This window comes from Rhinichthys klamathensis, unplaced genomic scaffold (genome assembly GCF_029890125.1).
Source record: "Rhinichthys klamathensis goyatoka isolate OS25496 unplaced genomic scaffold, OSU_Roscu_1.1 h1tg000262l_1, whole genome shotgun sequence".
Classification (NCBI taxonomy): domain Eukaryota; kingdom Metazoa; phylum Chordata; class Actinopteri; order Cypriniformes; family Leuciscidae; genus Rhinichthys; species Rhinichthys klamathensis.
In genome coordinates, this window is record NW_026606783.1 from 2,358,968 (window position 1) to 2,377,013 (window position 18,046).

Below are 18,046 nucleotides of genomic sequence, written 5' to 3' on the forward strand. Positions count from 1 at the left end.
CTTACACTGATGCTGGATTTAGAGAGAAGTTTACTAGTAAGTAAGTGAATAATTGATTCACTTAAGGGCCCAATGAAAAAAGAAGCAACTGCTCGAGATTTTCTCCACTTTCCACTTTGTGTAGATGTTTATGCTCGATTTTTTTGTCAGTCTTTCTGACTTCTACCTTCAGACCTATTCTGCTTCTTCGACTGTACAGGTACTCCGCTGCTAAAGCAATTCATGTCTAATTCTTGCTCTTCGCATCACCAATCAACACTACGCTACTAGTGTATCTACAGAGGCGGGAGCCAATGAGTGCGAGGATTCTCTCTCGTATGCTTAGTGAAACATCGCGGGCCAAATTCCACATACAACGGCTCGCCACTTGGTGCAGTACGTCCATTGTAGTGGTTGGTGTGCAACTATGCAATCATCAACACCCATGCATACGCAAGAAAATGGCTTTTTGAATAACTGTTCACTGCGTGAAAGGGTTAAAACACTAAAATAAACAAACAAACCGACAAAAAACATTATGACTAGGGCCTACAGTCTTCAGTGGGGAAATGTTTCTTCGCATGAGATCGCAGGGATTCCTGCTGAAATGACTGCATTTCAACTGCAGAATTTCGTTGTACAAAGGTGTAAAACCTTTAATGTGTCAAACTTATTAAATTAGAACCAAACTACTGAATTCACGCTTAAAGACTCCAATGAAGGCTGAAGTGTGGAGGTTTGGCTGGTTAATGTGACCTAAATCAGGCCCTGGATGTCGTAACTACACCATCTGGCTGCAAAATGCATCCATTTTCCATTCAAATGTAGGCCGATCTCTAACAAAAAATTATTCTGTCTTTACAGATGGCCTATACATTTGAATGGAGAATGGATGCAGACAGAATATTTTTTTTTCTGCAAGCAACATATAAATCATATTATAGTAGATATGTTACTGGTGCCCTTTTTGAGAGCGCCTAACTCTTTCCCCGCCAGCATTTTTCTAAAAAGTTGCCAGCCAACACCAGCGCCATGCATTTTTTATCATTTTCACAAAATTTTCATGGCCCCCAAAATATTTTGCTGTATGAATATCCGAACATGCAATACATCAAAAGAAAGAAGAAAGCCTCTGCTTAAAAAAAAAAAAAAAAAACTTTTTATTAATGCGCTTTTTATCAACACTTGAATATGGGTAAGTTTCATTTAATAAAAAAAGCAACATTTTGAGCAAAAAGCTGAAAATCGCTTTTTTGTCAAGGACTAGCCTAGGACTAACTTTACGTCCAAATCGGATTCAATAGGCTAGGCTACGATGATCAAAACATGCCGTATAGATCGAGTCCATCAACACTCCCAAAGCTTGCACAGTCCTATAGCTCGTCCTGGGTCCACATTTCATTCGGTAACATTAGGCAGTTTTGATTTATATTATGCTGTTTAATGTTGATGCTCGCATTATGCATCTGCTTACTTAATGGGATCGCTCGTTTTCTGCGTCTTCTTTACCTGTGTTTTTTGATGATTTGATCTGGAGATACTGTACTCTTTCAGAAGATGTGTAATAGCGCCCCCTACCGACCGTAAAACAGTGGAAACACGGAAAGCAGGAAATTTCCGTCAATGGCGGGGAAAGAGATAAAAGTGTGAATGTATTTATTTTCAACGTGTTTCCTGCCATTAGACATCACAGCTCACGACAGTGGCTAATAAAGGACAAGTTGAGCAACTGCCCCTGAAATGAATGGGAATGCTAACAAGTAGGCTACATTCTTGGTCTCAGAAATCATGAAGCATTGGGAGAAACACCTCAAAGGATCTGAAGTGAGGTTGGATGAGAGAGTTGAGTCGGTTTGAGAGGGAAATTCAGGCGATGGAGTGCTAAAGCTTGAAATAGCAGCTTGAATGCCTTGAGTCTGCATACTGTTGATCATAAATGCCAGCCTAAAGCAACTGCACATGAAACAGAGAGACAGAGAAGATGGGTGAGACAGTTGGACAGGAGAAAAACAAGGTCACCATTACAGCCTGTGACCTTTGACCTAACCTGTTTTACTAGCAGACTTTCAGTTTAAGCTGAAATCTGTGACAGAGGTCAGCAGGTGCCCGGAGGGGTGTTGCCTGTCTGTGCCTGTACGTGTCTTCTGCTCTCTGTCTCATGTTTATTAAGATTTGATGAATGGAGTCTATCTATTAAAAACATGTTGATACAACTTGTGGTGCTTTTGGCGTCTTTGTTAACTCATCTATAGTGCTGGCGTAAAGACAGAAGCAGACAAATGCAAACAAGCACGATTTCTAGAGACAGATAATTAAGGCTGTTAGGAAAAAAGAGATGTGAATGAGATGGAAGTAAACAACAAACGTGATACAGGAGAAGGGCTGAAAGAAGAAAGGGGTGAGCAGCACATTCCTCTTCCTCTGTCTCTGCTTCCCTTGTTCAGGCTCTTCAAAACAACAGCTGGAGCTCTCACAGGTGTGTTTTACTTGCTGAAAGCTGAAACATATGAGCTGACTTTGCGCGCACACACACACACACACACACACACACACACAAACACACACACACACACATGCCAGCATGCTGATGCAGCAAACACACACCACTGTTTTTCAAGAGTTCAGCAAACAAAAGTTGAAAGTGCTCCTTCTGCACATTTATAACATTTATTTGCATCATCACTGAGATGCACAGACGACAAGACGTGTCTTAAATCACACTTCAAAATGTATGTTTTACAAAATTTCGGACAAACGCGATGCGAGCCTTTTTTTTTTTTTTTTTTGCAGATTTCATATAATGCAATGTAATGTAATATAATATAATTAAAAATAATGCCAAAATAATATCACTCAATAAAATGTAATAAAATGCAACTCTTTCAAAGGGTTTCATCTGTTTTTGGTTTACACCATCATTTATTTATGAAAACATTGGTTAATTTAAACAGGCAGTATCAAATTCAGCATTTATCACAAGCTCAGCAAGATCACAGTTTTATAATTATGTTGTCTGTATTACTGCCATGATTCCTCAACTCCATCATCCAAATTGTAAAAAAAAAAAAAAAAAAAAAAAAAGGTTTTGGGGATTTTAATCATTTTAATTTTTGACTTAATTCAAAATTAGACCTTAAAAATTAAATGTAATATTTATATTATAATATATTAATAATATTTTACATTTAATAAAATAATATTTTCAATATTATTTAATATGACTAAACCGACTAGTTTAAACCTAGAAACCTACTAGTCCCTATTAGATTAGATTAAGAAACATGCTTAAGGTAATAATTGCTTTTCCAGTGTAGAAACACCAGAAAAATAAAAGTTTGTATCTTTTTTTAGTTCTAGAGTCTCTGTTGTCCCCGTACTCAAGAATCAGACAGTCTCTAACAAAACAAAGACATTCATGAGCAAAATTTATGATGCATTCTGACATGCATAAAAACTAAAACTAATCATTGATCATGTGTTCATCTGAATGACTGAAAAAGTCACTGAGAAAATGCATAGTTAGACAGGTTTAAGGTGGTGTGTATGTTTGTGTGTGTATCCCAGAGACAGTCTCTGCTGCAGGAAACAGTGGTATCCTGTTTTGCAGAAGACTCCCATTGTTGCGCTGATTAAACATACACCAATACACACTCCCACACGTACACACCACACCACAGCTACTGCGCTGTTAGTGATGAGAACAGAGCGAAGTGTCCGAGATCAATCAGATGTGATTCATAATAAACACATTTGCCCGGATGCCTTCACACAAGTGTCCCATCAAGAAACACTGGACACCACACAGCAAAACACACACACACACACGCATTGTGAGTGTTGTCTAGTCTTTCTGTCTCCACATGGCCATCCATTACTCCTGACCGTCCAGCCCCCGTCTGTTTATTTATCTGTCTATTGTGTAACAGAGACGGTTTACACTGTAATTACACTAAATCGTTTCCTAGTTTCAGCCTGAGGAGCTTGTCATGGTGTGGGCGCCATTTTTCATATAGAGAAATGACGACGGCCTCTGACCAAATCATTGTAAATTCTATATTTATTTTCTTGCAAATTATGGACTTCTCCTTTATCTCCTTGATATAAGGAAATGTATTATTTCAACAGGTTCGTGCATGAAAGTTGCTTTCTGTTTTCAACCAAATATGATTGTATTTTTATTTTAAAGTTTGTTTCATTTATTGGTATAATTTAAAAAGATATGCTGAAGACATAATTATTAACAATGAGTAATGGATTTGCATACAGTACGTACACACACACACACACACACACGCACCCAGATATTACATTAAGTGGTGTAAGAGCATCAAAAACGTAGAGAAGAAAACAAAAATGCCCCTTAAATCAATAGTTTTATCTGTATAGGCTACATAATATGCAACAATTTTAACATGTCATCGGTTGAATAGAAAAAATTATCATACCATTCAAAAGGTCAGTAAGATCTTTTTTAAACAGATAGTTCACCCAAAAATGAAAATTAATTTACTCACCCTCAAGTTGTTTCAAACCTATATAAGTTTCTTTGTTCTGCGGAAATTAAAAGAAGATATTATGAAGAATGTTTGTAACTTAACAGTTTCCAGTCCCCAATGACTTGCATAGTATTTTTTTTCATATATGGAAGTCAATACAGGTTTAGAAGAGGGTGTGTATAAATGAAGACAGAATATTCATTTTTGGGTGAACTATCCCTTTAAAGTCTCTTATCACCCGGTCTACATTTTTTATTTTTTAGTAAATACAGTAAAAACAGTAATTATGTGACATATTCTATAAAACTCCGTTTTATTGATGGTTTTAAAAAATGCAACTTCTCCATTCCTAAAATATATAAACTACATTATATACTATATACAGTAGCCTACTAGTCAAAAGTTTGGACACATTAAGGTTTTTACTGTTTTTGAATCTTAATCTCACCAAGCCTGTTTATGTACAAAAATACAGTAAAAACAGTAATACTGTGAAATATTATTACAATTTAAATCAACTGTTTTCTATTGCAATATATTTTCAAATCTAATTTATTCCTGTGATGGCAAAACTGAATTTCAGCATCATTACTCCAGTGTCACTTGATCTTTCAGAAATTATTCTAATGCTGATTTGTTGCTAAAGAAAGGATGTTAAAAACAGTTGTGCTGCTTAATATTTTTGTGGAAACTGTTTTTTCCCACGGCATCCTTTTAAAGGGGTCATATAATGCCGTTTTCATACAAGTTAATTTGATTCTTTAAGGTCTAAATGAAAAGTTTGTAATATACTTTAATAAAAAATTCTCATTAGTATTGTAAGAAAACTAATTTTACCTGGTCAAAAACAGCTGTTTTCAGCACGCCGTTTCAGTGTATATGCCTTTAAATGATAATGAGCTTTGCTCACTCCGCCCCTCTGTTCTGCGGGCGTTTTGACACTATGCATGTGGAGTGTTGCCATGACAACAGTTGAGGGTATATTTTGAGATGGTCCTCACTGCAGAACACGAAATCCAGGGGGAGGAGTTGGATCCAGATCCAACTCCTCCCACCTTGCATATACCTAAACCTACCCATCTCCGCCCCCTGATCCCTAACCCCACCCCTAAACCTACCCATCTCCGCCCCCTGATCCCTAACCCCACCCCTAATCCTACCCATCTCAACCCCCTGATCCCTAACCCCACCCCTAGATCTGGATCCAACTCCGCCCCCTGGATCTCGTGTACTGCAATGAGGTGCTACTGTATATTTTGGAGAGAGAATGACAGCGGGAGTCTCTGAGGAGGACACATCTGTGCAATCGTATCAGTTTGAACCGGAGTCGGACCCGGAACAAGTTGACGCCCCGAAGAAGTTCGACAATTAAGGCTCGAACAGGACGTTTCTGAATGGTTGGTTAGTGGTTAACAATGTCACTTTGATCTATCTTTGTATGTACTGGCAGGATAACGTTAGAGTAACTTAGTGAGACGTACGAACGCTATGTGTTTACTGATGTATAAGTACTCAATTTGTAATAACACAATAACCATAACGCGTTGTTCATTATAAACGTGGGATTATGTATTATATTGAGAACGTCATACATAGAAAACATGCCGTAATGTACCCTGAGTGTAAACCTTAGCCACATTCATCGTGAAGCGTGCAAGCGGTTTGCAAAGATTAATATAAGGTTAATACAATTTTACACACACTTCTTCTGGAGGTGCAGCAGGGACATGAATAGTTGGTACCGATTCTTTTTTCAGGAGCAGCTTCTTAGCAAAACCAGCTTTATACTGACCCTCGTTTATAAAGCAGTCTGGTGAGAAAAGATTCGCGAATCGCGCAAACATGACGTTGATCGTGGGGAATATTCCCTGCTTCGAAAACAAAACTCAGCCACTGCGTCTTCAGCGGTTCGGATTTAGGAACATCAAAATGACTGCTGTGTTCGTTATTACACCCAAGAACAGAACACCACAATCACTTAGACGCCATTCTGCTCCAGTCTATCAACAATGGCGGACTATGATGACAGCTCGTTCAGGGCGAGGATGTGTTGAAACGCTGCTGTCAATCAACAATCGTGGGAGGGGCGTCTGACCGTGTGACGTCACACGGTCGAACGGCTCGATTTGAGGCAGGGGAAAACATATAAGGAGATTAAAACAAAAACACTGGATAGATTTTTATCATTACATGATGTACAGGCACTGCCAACGCACATTTCAGTTCAATCAACTTGAAAAAGTGATTCTATGACCCCTTTAAGGATTATTTGATGAATAGAAAGTTCAAAAGAACAGCATTTATTATAAATATAACTTTTTACAAATATTTATTAATTTAATAAATGTCTTTTTGAATCAATTTAAATTGCCTTTGCTAAATATAAACTGATTAATTTCTTTTTTTTCCCTTACTTACTTACTTACTCCTTACTTTTGAATGGCAGTGTATCATGAGTTTTAAAAAAGCAGCTAAAACTGTTTTCAACATTGATAATAAGAAATTATCTTAGAATGATTTCTGAAGGATCATGTGACACTGAAGACTTGAGTAATGATGCTGAAAATTCATGCTTTGATCACAGGAATAAATGGCATTTTACATATATTACAACAGAAACCAGTTAATTTAAACTGTAATATTTCACAGTATTACTGTTCTTACTGTATTTGATCAAATAAATGCAGCCTTTGGTAAAATTAAGAGACTACTTTCAAAAACATTAAAAACCTTTTGACCAGTACTGAAGTTTGACAAGCTTATTTATATTTACAATCAAAACTATGCATTATTAAATGGTTTGTTGCATTTTCCCTGCTGTCTGTGACCCTGTCACTATCACAGAATGGACATGTGACCCATTTTGGTTTGAGAACCACTAATCTTATTACATGTTAACATTTACACAAAAAGTATTTAGACAAACATGGCTGAAGACTAAAAAGTGCTTTTGTCTTCATGCGTGAGACTTCCATAGTCATCATTGTTTCTCTCACAAAAGAGGTTTTGCCAATCACTAATTCTTTCAAAAACACACTCTCCTGATGAACAATCACCAGCCACAATCCTTTTTCCTTTCATGTCTTTCTCTGAGAGGCAGGCTGGAAAAACATGTAAAGACTCCATAGGCACTGAGAAACAGCAAACACATGGTTCCCACTCGCTTATGTTAACCAAGGCAAACTACAAACAAGCAAACAACACACACACACGCAAAAACACAGAGAGCTCTACAAAACCAAACACCTAATAGCGGGAGATAAAAGTGCTGTTATTTCCCACAGAAATTAAAATGTCTGTCAGTACGCGTTACGCCTCGGCTTTTCAGTGTATTTTAGTTTTCATTGCTCACAATCAGTGCTGATCCTCTTTGAGACCAGACCAAAATCCTCTCACATTCCCCTGCTAAGCTCTCATAACTTCTTCTCTCAGTCTCAGCCAAATATAGAAGGCTATGTTATATAAAAATTTATTTGAACCATTTTCCCCCCAGAAACTCCAGAAAGAACATCCCCCTAAATCTCCTCTGATATAATATACACCGTTGCATATATAAAATAGTACAAAGAAACAAAGACATTTAAGCTTAATGTAAAACACAAAACATAATCATACAACACAGAAGCCATAAACATTACAACAATAAAACAAAGTTTAAAATCCACATAATGACCATTTTTATTCACAAAGCCAAGTCTTGGAGACCTGAAAAGACTTCTGTGAAGTACCGACCCAGAGACCAGTTATTGCCCATCACAGATCAAACCTGTTTACCATATGCAAAACAACATTAACAGCCAACGACTGCTTAAGATTTTCATCTCAACATTTTATGAGTTATGAATATGTAATTTAGTGAATTTGACAATTATTATTCTCCATATCCTGCCTGTCACCGCAACTCACATGATTAAAGCCATCAGATTTTGTGCGACTTTGGTGTTCTCTGAGGGCTTATTGTAAAGTATATGGTGTTCTGACAGTGAGAACGATTAGAGAAAAAGAGCTTTCAACTACAAAACAAGAACTGTGAACAGATGTGTGCAAGATTTCCTATTTCCTGTAATCTCAGAGACAGATATTCTTAATCCAACGTCATTCAGTCAAACAAATTTTCTGTTTCTACACATAAAGTTTCATTTGGAGTTGGACGCAATTAAATAGCTGCCAAACTGCCATTTGGACACAATTAAGAATGATATTATAATAAGGTACTCTATGAGTAATGAGCGATTCTGTAAACACTACATGTATTAGAATGTGACACTTTCCTAAAGGCCACTCGGAAATGTATGTAGCCTACCCAAGATAAAAAAAAAAAGACACCTGCTTAATATTAACACATCGTTTCAAAAGAAAGGGCTGTAACAGGAAATGTTTGAGCTCTTGGTTTGGGGTGTGTCATGTTTGCAGATTTCAACACTTATTAACTAAGAAATACCTGCCAAACAAACTCAGAGAATCCTCATCCCAATAAGGATCAACCAAGAGAAAAAAAAGAGAAAATTTTCACTCAGAGAATTTAAAAATGTACCAGAAATGAATGTACTGTCTGTCATTATTTACTCATCTTCATGTTGTTCCAAACCTGTATGACTTTCTTTTCTTTCAAAGTCTGAGGACTCTTCCAGGCAGCACAAAGAAATTCTGAGGAGATTATTTTCCATCCAACTACAAAGAATAGGTACAGGAACTTTCAAGCCATAAAAGTATCATAAAATAGATCTAAACGACATAAGATAGTCTGATAATCTTCTCCTCAAGTGAGCTCAAGAACCGGATCCATCATATTTGAGAATGACTCATTCAGACGAATCATTAGATTCATTAAAAGATCACTCAAAAGAACACTCTGTTCAAGAAACAGGTCCCAAAAAGAGCTAAGATCAATATTTTTAGGTAATGTCACCCAAAACTTATGGCTTCAGAAAACCTGGAACATAGTGTGTGATATGATGACTAATATATAGTATGATCCTTAGATGGTGCTTTTTAAAAACTAAAAGCTCCAGTCCCAATTCTTTGAAATTGCATGGGAAAAACATTGTCCTCTTTTGGGAGCAGAAATAAAGAGATACAGGATTGGAATAATAGGTACATTCAGATTTTTGTTTTGGGTTGGGGAGTAACATTCCTTTAATTAAAGAGATATTTCACTTTATATTTAATTTTAAAAAAATTTAAGATCTCATCGTTCACGTCATCATTTACTTACCCTCATGTTGTTCCAAGCCTGTATTACTTTATTTCGTCTGTGGAACAAAAAAGAATAAATTCTGAAGAATGTTGGTAGCCAAACAGTTTTGGTTACCATTGACTTCCAATGTCTATATCTTCGTTTATGTTCCACTGATGTAAGAAAGATTTGGAACAACATGAGAGTAAATGGTACCAGCAATATCATTTTTGGGTAAACTATCCCTTTAATTAAAGACAAAGATAAAGTGAAAATAGTCTGACTTCACAGAATTTACAGTGGCAGTTTCACTAGATGTTTGAGTTCAGAAGGTCCAAGAAGAAAGTGGCCAAGGCACTTAATTAGATTCAATGTAAATCCCCTCTCAGATTTGGATGAGTTTATAGGAGGGCTTGTTTGGAATGACAGCTCCGAACCACCAGAAAAGGAAGAAGCGGATGAGGCTAGTAAAGATACCAGGGGTGTTGGGTACCTGAAAAACAAACAAAAAATATGACAATTTTTCCTTCACCTCAAACCACTGTCCCAGGACAGTCTCTTCATCGTCTTACCATGATATAATAGTCTTGGAGCTGAAGGCCATACAGCGTCCATGATGTCGATGTGAAGAACGTAGCGACAGTCAGGGAAAAAGACAAGCGCTCCACAGACCTCGTTCGCACAATATCCAACTAGTGGAAATGAAGAACACAAATGATTTTTTTTTTTTTAATTTGAGAGAGGAGAAAGATGCTTTGCTACTTTTTATTGATAGAAAGTACAGAGAATTGAAACATGATGCAGGCAGGACTCAAACTGGTGTCTTCCACTTCAGCACCAAGGATCAGTAAATCTGGAGCACATGTGCTCACCACTGCGTCACAGCTCCAACCAGAACTTGTTATTTACAGTCACGCATTGTCTCTCCTATAACAAGCTGCTATTGACACTCGCAGACAGGAGGGAATGATTGAGGGAAAAACAGGAAGCAACAAAAGGGGGTACGAGAATGACAGGAAATACACCACAGGGCAACGGACAGATAGACAGAGCTGGACTGATAAATATGGAAGAGGGAAAGATCCAAAACAGGAAGATGGAGACTGCGAGAGGGCGCAGAAAAGAAGGATGGATGGAGTGATAAACAAAAGGTGGAATGCTGCAATGTTACCGAAAAACAAGATAAGGACAAATGTACAATTATTTTAGAGTTGATGTATGCTTTATGCAATATTTAATGGTGTCACAGATAGCATAAATGTATGCAATAACGTTTAACTTTTAATATGTAATATTTGTTGATGCATGCAATTAAATAAGTTTAAATGTTTTATTATTCGCCATTATCACAGTGCTGGAGGGATTGTGGGATGGTGGGGGACTACGTGCATATATTCTGGGAATGTCCCAAAGTATAAGTGTATTGGCCGGGGATTAAAAGGGAAATTAGTAAAGTTTTAGGAAGAGATATATCAATGTACCCAATATTTTTTTTGCCTGATGGTTTGCCCTTGGATCAGTTTAGTAAATCCCACTTATTTGTATTACATATTATTAATGGCAGCCAAGAAGATAATCACTGTGAACTGGATGAAGGTCCATGCACCCACTGTGACAGAATGGACACAAAGACTGATACAGATATATATTTTTTTGAGAAAATGACAGCAGATTTGCAGTTGTAATCAGACCTTTTTCGACAGAAGTGGGCACTTATTGAAACATATTTGCTTGAGGGAAGATAATGTACTGGTATGTGGTGTATTTATTTAATGAAGTGCTGTCAGGGACTTTTGTATTTAGTTTAATTGTTGTTGTTTTTTTGTTTTTTTTTTACTTTTCATTATTAATATTATAAGTAAATGTTATGTAACAGTGTTTTGATTAAAAAAAGTTCAATAATACACAGTTAAAAAAAAGTTGTATTATGTGGTGGTATTCCTGTAATTTTTATTCCTGTCATTCCTTTCATTTTTTGTGGTGGTATTCCTGATTTTTCTCAGGCTTTATTTTTTCACAGACTTATTCTTCATTATCAGTCTTTTTGTTATTTTATCACATATTATGTTTTTATTTTTGTTATCTTGTTTATTTAAAGCTGCAGTCCGTAGCTTTTTTGGGGTTAAAAATTATCCAAAATACATATTTGAGAAAATGCATAACCAGCCAGTGTTCAAAACTGTTTGCCTTAGCTCGATTCAAAACGATAAGCTTGTAATAATGTTTTTAATTCCAGTGGTACTGGTGGATTTCCGCGGGAGATTCGAGCATGTCTTTGCGTCATTACGTCACATCTGTACACATAAAGAAGGAGTCTCGGCTAGTAGGCTATATTGCGGGTGAGGATGTTGGAGGTGGAGATTTATAGCCTTTTCTCACAGCACTTGATATAATTAAACTTATCAATTTGATGGCGGATCCAGAAAGCTTCAAACGACAATAACCAGTGACAACTAGAGATGCACCCGCTGTAAAATGCAAAAGACTTCGTTCGGACTTCAGAGTGGCTACAGAAAAAAAGAGACTGCAACCGGACCCATGCGAAAACAAGGATAATATCGGAAGGACATTACATGTAGTCACGCAATGCTGACATTGTTAACATTAACAATTTGAGAACAAAGTATAATTTGCACGGTTTTGCGTGATATGATAACTTATAAGCGATTGTTAGATTTAATCAGCGCGATTTACTGCAATGTCAGAACCAGAACAAAAGTGGATGTTTCTTACTAGTTCAGAGGACATTTTCCGGTGAAAATTCTTATGTTGGTCATACTTCCAAAAAGAATAATCTGTGATTCTGAATGACAGTATCCACATCGGCGCGGTGACTGACAGCCTCACAGTCTCCTCAAACATTGTGTTCATCAGTTTCCGCTAGAAAAAAATAGTGCCAGTCAAAGTGACCGGCAGAGGTTTCGTTTTACGGACATTTTGATGATATGCCGGTCAAATATCACCTCTTAATTAGTCAAGTTGAGGAAAACTGGAGGCAGGCTATGTAACTTAAAAAATGACATTATCAGGCCGTATAGAATGCAACGTTATTATTAGCCTAACTTTCAAATAGACGGGAAAAAAACCATGAACGTCCGATTGGCGTCAATCAACACCAATTGTTTTTTACTATGGTTTCACACACGTTCACTTTTTGAAACATTGAGGCACGGATGTGCCTAATACAAATAAATAAAACATTTTCAGTTAACTAGCAGATCATCCATTTAGTTCACTATTAAATAAGAGATCTAGTGCTAAAATCAGTTGTTTTTTAAATCAAGCTGAGCGCTCGTGTCCGCTGCTATCAGTTGCATGGACGACGCGCTGCGCGAGTTGCGCAATCTTCACTCGGACGCGAGTTTCAATCTATCGCCGTTGCAGAGACTCTCTGTTCATTCCGGTGAAATCACAAAATAAATATACACAAACGTGTCCTTTGTAACATAGCCAAAGGTCGGTGTCTTTTTCTTTTATACATTTTAGGCTTATTCTCAAATTCATATTGTGTTAGGGGGGTGGGATTATTACGCAATTTTTATCTGACAATTTGACCGGAGAGATTTAATTTTGTCGGACATTTCATTTTTTTCTCGGCCAATGTCCGGTAATTACCGGACAACGGAAACCCTGGTGTTCATCCGCGCTGTGCCGTGTCAAGGGTGTTGAAGTACAACTCACGTAAAGTTGATAATTCCGCGAATGACTGCAATTGCAGATTTCAAACAGAGATGGCGACAAAGAGGAAAAACGCCAGACTGCAGCTTTAAGTAAAACATTTACATAAAACTTACGTAACACTGTACATAAGTAAAGATTGACATAAATTGAATCTGTCATTTACTATGTCATGTGCGTCATTGACAGTCCTGGTAATAGGCTATTAGACTTCTAAATATGTTCTTTTCATCTTTATGTGTATTACGGCAATGTATTTCTATGTGCACTGGACATTTTAGATTTTTTTATCTTTCATCTTGCACTGTCCCTGTTTGCACTGTTTTGCCCTGAATGTCTCTTTGGCTCTGACTTCTGTACCACTGCACTACGTACCGTTTCATGTGTAAATCCAAGATTATGTCTAAAGTTTTATGTAAAGAATAAAGTATAGTCAGTACATACATTGTAAATACAGTAAATACATACATTGACAAACAGGTAGGACATCCTATTATTGCATTCAGACCGAATGCAATGATTGGACGAACATGTTTTGGTCCTGAGACTTCCTCAGAAGATATATGTACATTTTTTTAATATTTAGACGACTTCTATTATTGATTGCTATCAGGATGTGAAGAAGGTTTCAACCAGTTTAATAAAAAGCGTATATATAAAAAACATTGCCTACCCTATCTTTAAATACATGCAGGTACATGCTGACTGTGGTTTAAACATGATTAATGCTGGTTATAGGCATAGGTGTGTGTGTGTGTGTGCAGGGCCGTAGCTAGAGGATTCGGGGCCCCCTGAAAAAATATTGATGTGGGCCCCCACCACCCTCCACCAATATCATATACTGTACAATAGATGAACATGGAGGCCCACATAACAGAAGATGGTGATGTTGTTGTAAAACCTTTATTTTAAAAGTTAAATGTTTATATAAAAATTACAACTAATAAAAAAGCAAGAAATTGTTAAATAATAATAAAACCAATTTTTAAAAAGTAATACATTTTTTTCCCCATCAGTCTGTTATAATTCATAAATCAAAAAGTAAACATTTAAAAAATTGACAAGAATGCAGTCTAATTAAAAAAATAAAAGCATTCATTGTCTTATTTTTTAATAAAGATAATATGGAACTGGTAATATTATTAAATAAAGCGAATACATTTATTCATCCAAGTGCAGTGTGTTGTATTCGTGTTTTCTCGATGTTTTAAATATCATCAGCCGGCAGGTCAGATGCATAATGCAATGCGTCGTGACTCGTGTAATTTTTTTTTAAACTCTAGTTACAATACTGTAAAAAGACAGGAATTTAGACCACGTAATCATTCGGTCGATTGTGGCGCGCACCGATAATAAAAAATGCCTGTACACGGCAGACTGTAGACGGAAGTTTTCTAATTCCCAGCGAAATAACAATATATAACCGGTCTTTAAGAACGTCTTGATCGACTGGGATACAACCACTCTCCTTGCCTCTCTCTCCGTCTTTTCCTGGCATTTCTGGTTCCCTGATTTGTTTTCTTTTCCCCGACATTTTTCAGTCAGTTAGTCTCCTGCTCTTTCACCAAGTTCATCGTTAACTTCAGGCTGCCGCCTCAACTCTAATTGGTTCTGTTCACGAGCTGGGGCGGGACTTACAATTTTATTGGGTCCATCTGATGTTTGTCACTGACTCTGACTGAATAATTAATACATACTTTAGGTCGGACTAAACCATTTTTATGGAGGTAAGAGAAGCAGATATTTGGAAAAATATTTACCCAAATTGCACGTTTTTGTGGTTTTCATTTAAATCTCAGGCATACAACTAATATAAATATTAGAATTATTCATACTACAGGGGCCTAAATAGTATAACTGCTGGATTTTGTGGGGCCCCCTGGGCAGCGGGGGCCCCTATAATTGTCACCACCTTTCACCCCACTAGCGACGGCCCTGTGTGTGTGTACTCACAAGATCAGTGAGCGGAGAGAGGTACATGCTGATGGTGAACACACTGCAAGCGAGGCCCAGCTGAGAGAGTTGAGCTTCTCCAGGAGGAATCACCATAGTAAAATACACCCAGCCCACACACAGCACAATCACCATCACCAGCGTCTGTGAGAACACTCGCCTCTGAAACACACACAGGTACAGCATACCTTTGAAAAATATTCATCATATTTGTTGTATGTTAAAAAAGCTGGGATCCAAATTCCATTTTAAACCTGAAAATAAACTATGAAGATACTTTACATAATTGTTAGGCTGATAATGTAACCTGTAATTAAAATATTTTATTCACTTTTATCAAATTTGACTTTTTAAATTTTTAACAGATTGGTATTCTAATAACATAACTTGTACTTAAAAATACTGAATTAACTTTTAAATTAAACTTTGCACTCAAGTTGTTAAGTTGACGATATCGTGTGCAATTAAAAATATTAAAATAAAGTCAAACCGTTATTCTGCTAATGTAATAGACGATAAAAATATTGCATTTATTTTTTTTCTTTTCACCTTTTTAATCAAACTGTTATGCTGGTAATTTAATTTGTAATTAAAATATTGTATTAAATTAGAAAAAAAGCAAAAAAGAAGCTAGAGGTCTTAAATTCTGGACCCCATTGTAAAATCCATGACAATGACTAAATGACAAACCTTCTCTTTGGTATAATGACAGTAGGTGATGATGTATAAGGTCTGTAAAGATGCCCCAATGACGTTTACAATAATCACCGTTCCATCTCCCTTCAGTAATCCATAGTAAAGCCAACCTAGATTACTAAACACATACACAAAATGATCATTCAGACTGAATGGACTTGCTTATGGATTTCAATGCATGATGACCATTGCATACATGAAGTTGTATGCAATAACTAGCAAGAACTGCAGGTGTCAAATAGCAAATACATACTTTAAGCATGTGGTAAGGAAGGGCAGAAACTGAACGTTATCTGAACACTGCGTGGCTTTCATTTTCTTTAAGTCTGTCCTGCAAACACAGAAATGGTATGTGATTAATATTTTCTTGGAAGATAGCATAACTTACTGGCATAGCAGATACAACAGGATATGCAAATGCAATTCAAATGCTTCATATTTTGCACTGTCAATTTATACAGATAGTGAAATTAATTTGCCCCGCACAGCAAATGTTTAACGTTATATGCTCAAATTACAAACATATACACAATAAAGATGTAAAAAATGCACTATAGTTTCAGGCAAAATACTAGTTATTGTTAATATTGTAAAATCTTAATATTGTGCAGCTCTTCTTGCTAACAGTGTTGGCTAATTACTACTAGGTTTGCTGTTGTACCAATAATTATAGTAACTTAGCTTATGTTCGCAGAAATCTTTGAGGGCGTTTCTTGAATTTGAGTGAAGGCAGCCTCTCTTAGGCGCAACAACATTATAGTTGCAACCATACAGTTGATAAATAAAAATTTAATATAACGTTAGAACTTTGTTTATTCAAAGTATTTTAAGTAATTTACTGATAACTCAAGGAAGGCACGGAATGCCACTATAACATTATTAAATCTGTATGGGTGCACATTTTTGCTCAGCTACATGGTAACTGTCAAATATGATTAACTTAATCATATCAAGTAGTAGAAATTGAAGTAACTTAACTTACAATCCCGTCGTGAACATCCCGACGGTGAATATGATGCACGCACATGATAGCAGCTGCAGAAAATCCATAGACTGAAAAATCGAAAATTGAGCTGTGCTTCTGTACCCCTGTGCTATCAAGCAAATAAATAATATTTACAAAACCTATGAATCCAGCACTAATGCAACGCTGACGTCCACTTTCTCTGTTTCCGTGTTTGTAATCAGTGTGAAAAGCTTCCTTCACTCTGATTGGTTATTCACAGAATGATGCTCGTATCGTCATTTTGTAGTCCGGTTGTGTAGTTTATTTTAATTTTATTTTTTATTATTATTAAACATAATTCAAGTACAAACATTTATGGCATACTTCAACGATCATATGTTTTTCGTGTTGATACAAAATTCGGAAGAAAAAACAAAACAGAACAACACACACACACACACACACACAAAAAAGGTAAGGGTGATGGTAAAGCCCAAAGCAGAAAGTTTCATGGCATTTTCGTCTGTCATCAATTGAAGAGATTTTGCAAATAGCTTCAAATCATAATTCCAGAGTCCAGTTGTGTAGTGAAATAAGAGGCGTAGGTGATTCCAACGTAATTTTAAGATGGTTGCCACCTATATTGTTTGTAATATATTGAGATTTAAAACGCTGTCGTTTTTAAAAATACACGCTTGCCTTGAGGTATAGAGCTCTGTCCAAAGCACAACCGCTTTCTGAAATAAATTAGTTTCAGCACTCCTGGGCTTCGAAAAGTGTTAGGCCTAACTACACTGAATACATGCATGTTGTAGCTCGTTTAGTGTCGGTTGATTTGTATCAAAACGGATTTCAAAGGTTTCATTTTGTTGCATTCTAAATGTATCAATAGCCTACTATCTTGGAAACCATGCACCCTTTCATAATTTATTTTTGCATTTAATGATCTTAAACTGTGATTCATGAAAACAATTATAGAAAATATTATAGGAACTATATAATTATTGCATCTTTATGATAGCCCATACAAAGTGATCTAAACATAAACAAACTAATTTAATATATTTTTTTCAATAATTAAATAATGATTTCTATCACAATTTCATCCCTTATGAAAATGTT

General features: G+C 36.4%; 1 protein-coding gene across 1 annotated transcript; it reads right to left on the minus strand.

The window, feature by feature from the left end:
- Nucleotides 1-9,997: 9,997 nt before the first annotated feature.
- Nucleotides 9,998-17,160, minus strand: slc50a1 (solute carrier family 50 member 1). Its single transcript, XM_056267752.1, has 6 exons — nt 16,961-17,160; nt 16,232-16,309; nt 15,973-16,096; nt 15,283-15,444; nt 10,224-10,343; nt 9,998-10,144 (listed from the first exon to the last, which is right to left on the minus strand). Exons 1-6 carry the CDS (start codon nt 17,026-17,028, stop codon nt 10,037-10,039), a joined length of 660 nt encoding a protein of 219 aa, XP_056123727.1. The 5' UTR covers nt 17,029-17,160; the 3' UTR covers nt 9,998-10,036.
- Nucleotides 17,161-18,046: the final 886 nt, after the last annotated feature.

Bases quoted from the DNA above. Each gene is read 5' to 3' on its own strand.
- slc50a1 (XM_056267752.1), bottom strand. From the start codon at position 17,028: ATGGATTTTCTGCAGCTGCTATCATGTGCGTGCATCATATTCACCGTC. The intron at 16,310-16,960 runs GTAAGTTAAGTT...CTGTGTTTGCAG, and splicing joins GGGATGTTCACGACGGGATT to GACAGACTTAAAGAAAATGA. The intron at 16,097-16,231 runs GTATGTATTTGC...GTATGTGTTTAG, and splicing joins TTCCTTACCACATGCTTAAA to TAATCTAGGTTGGCTTTACT.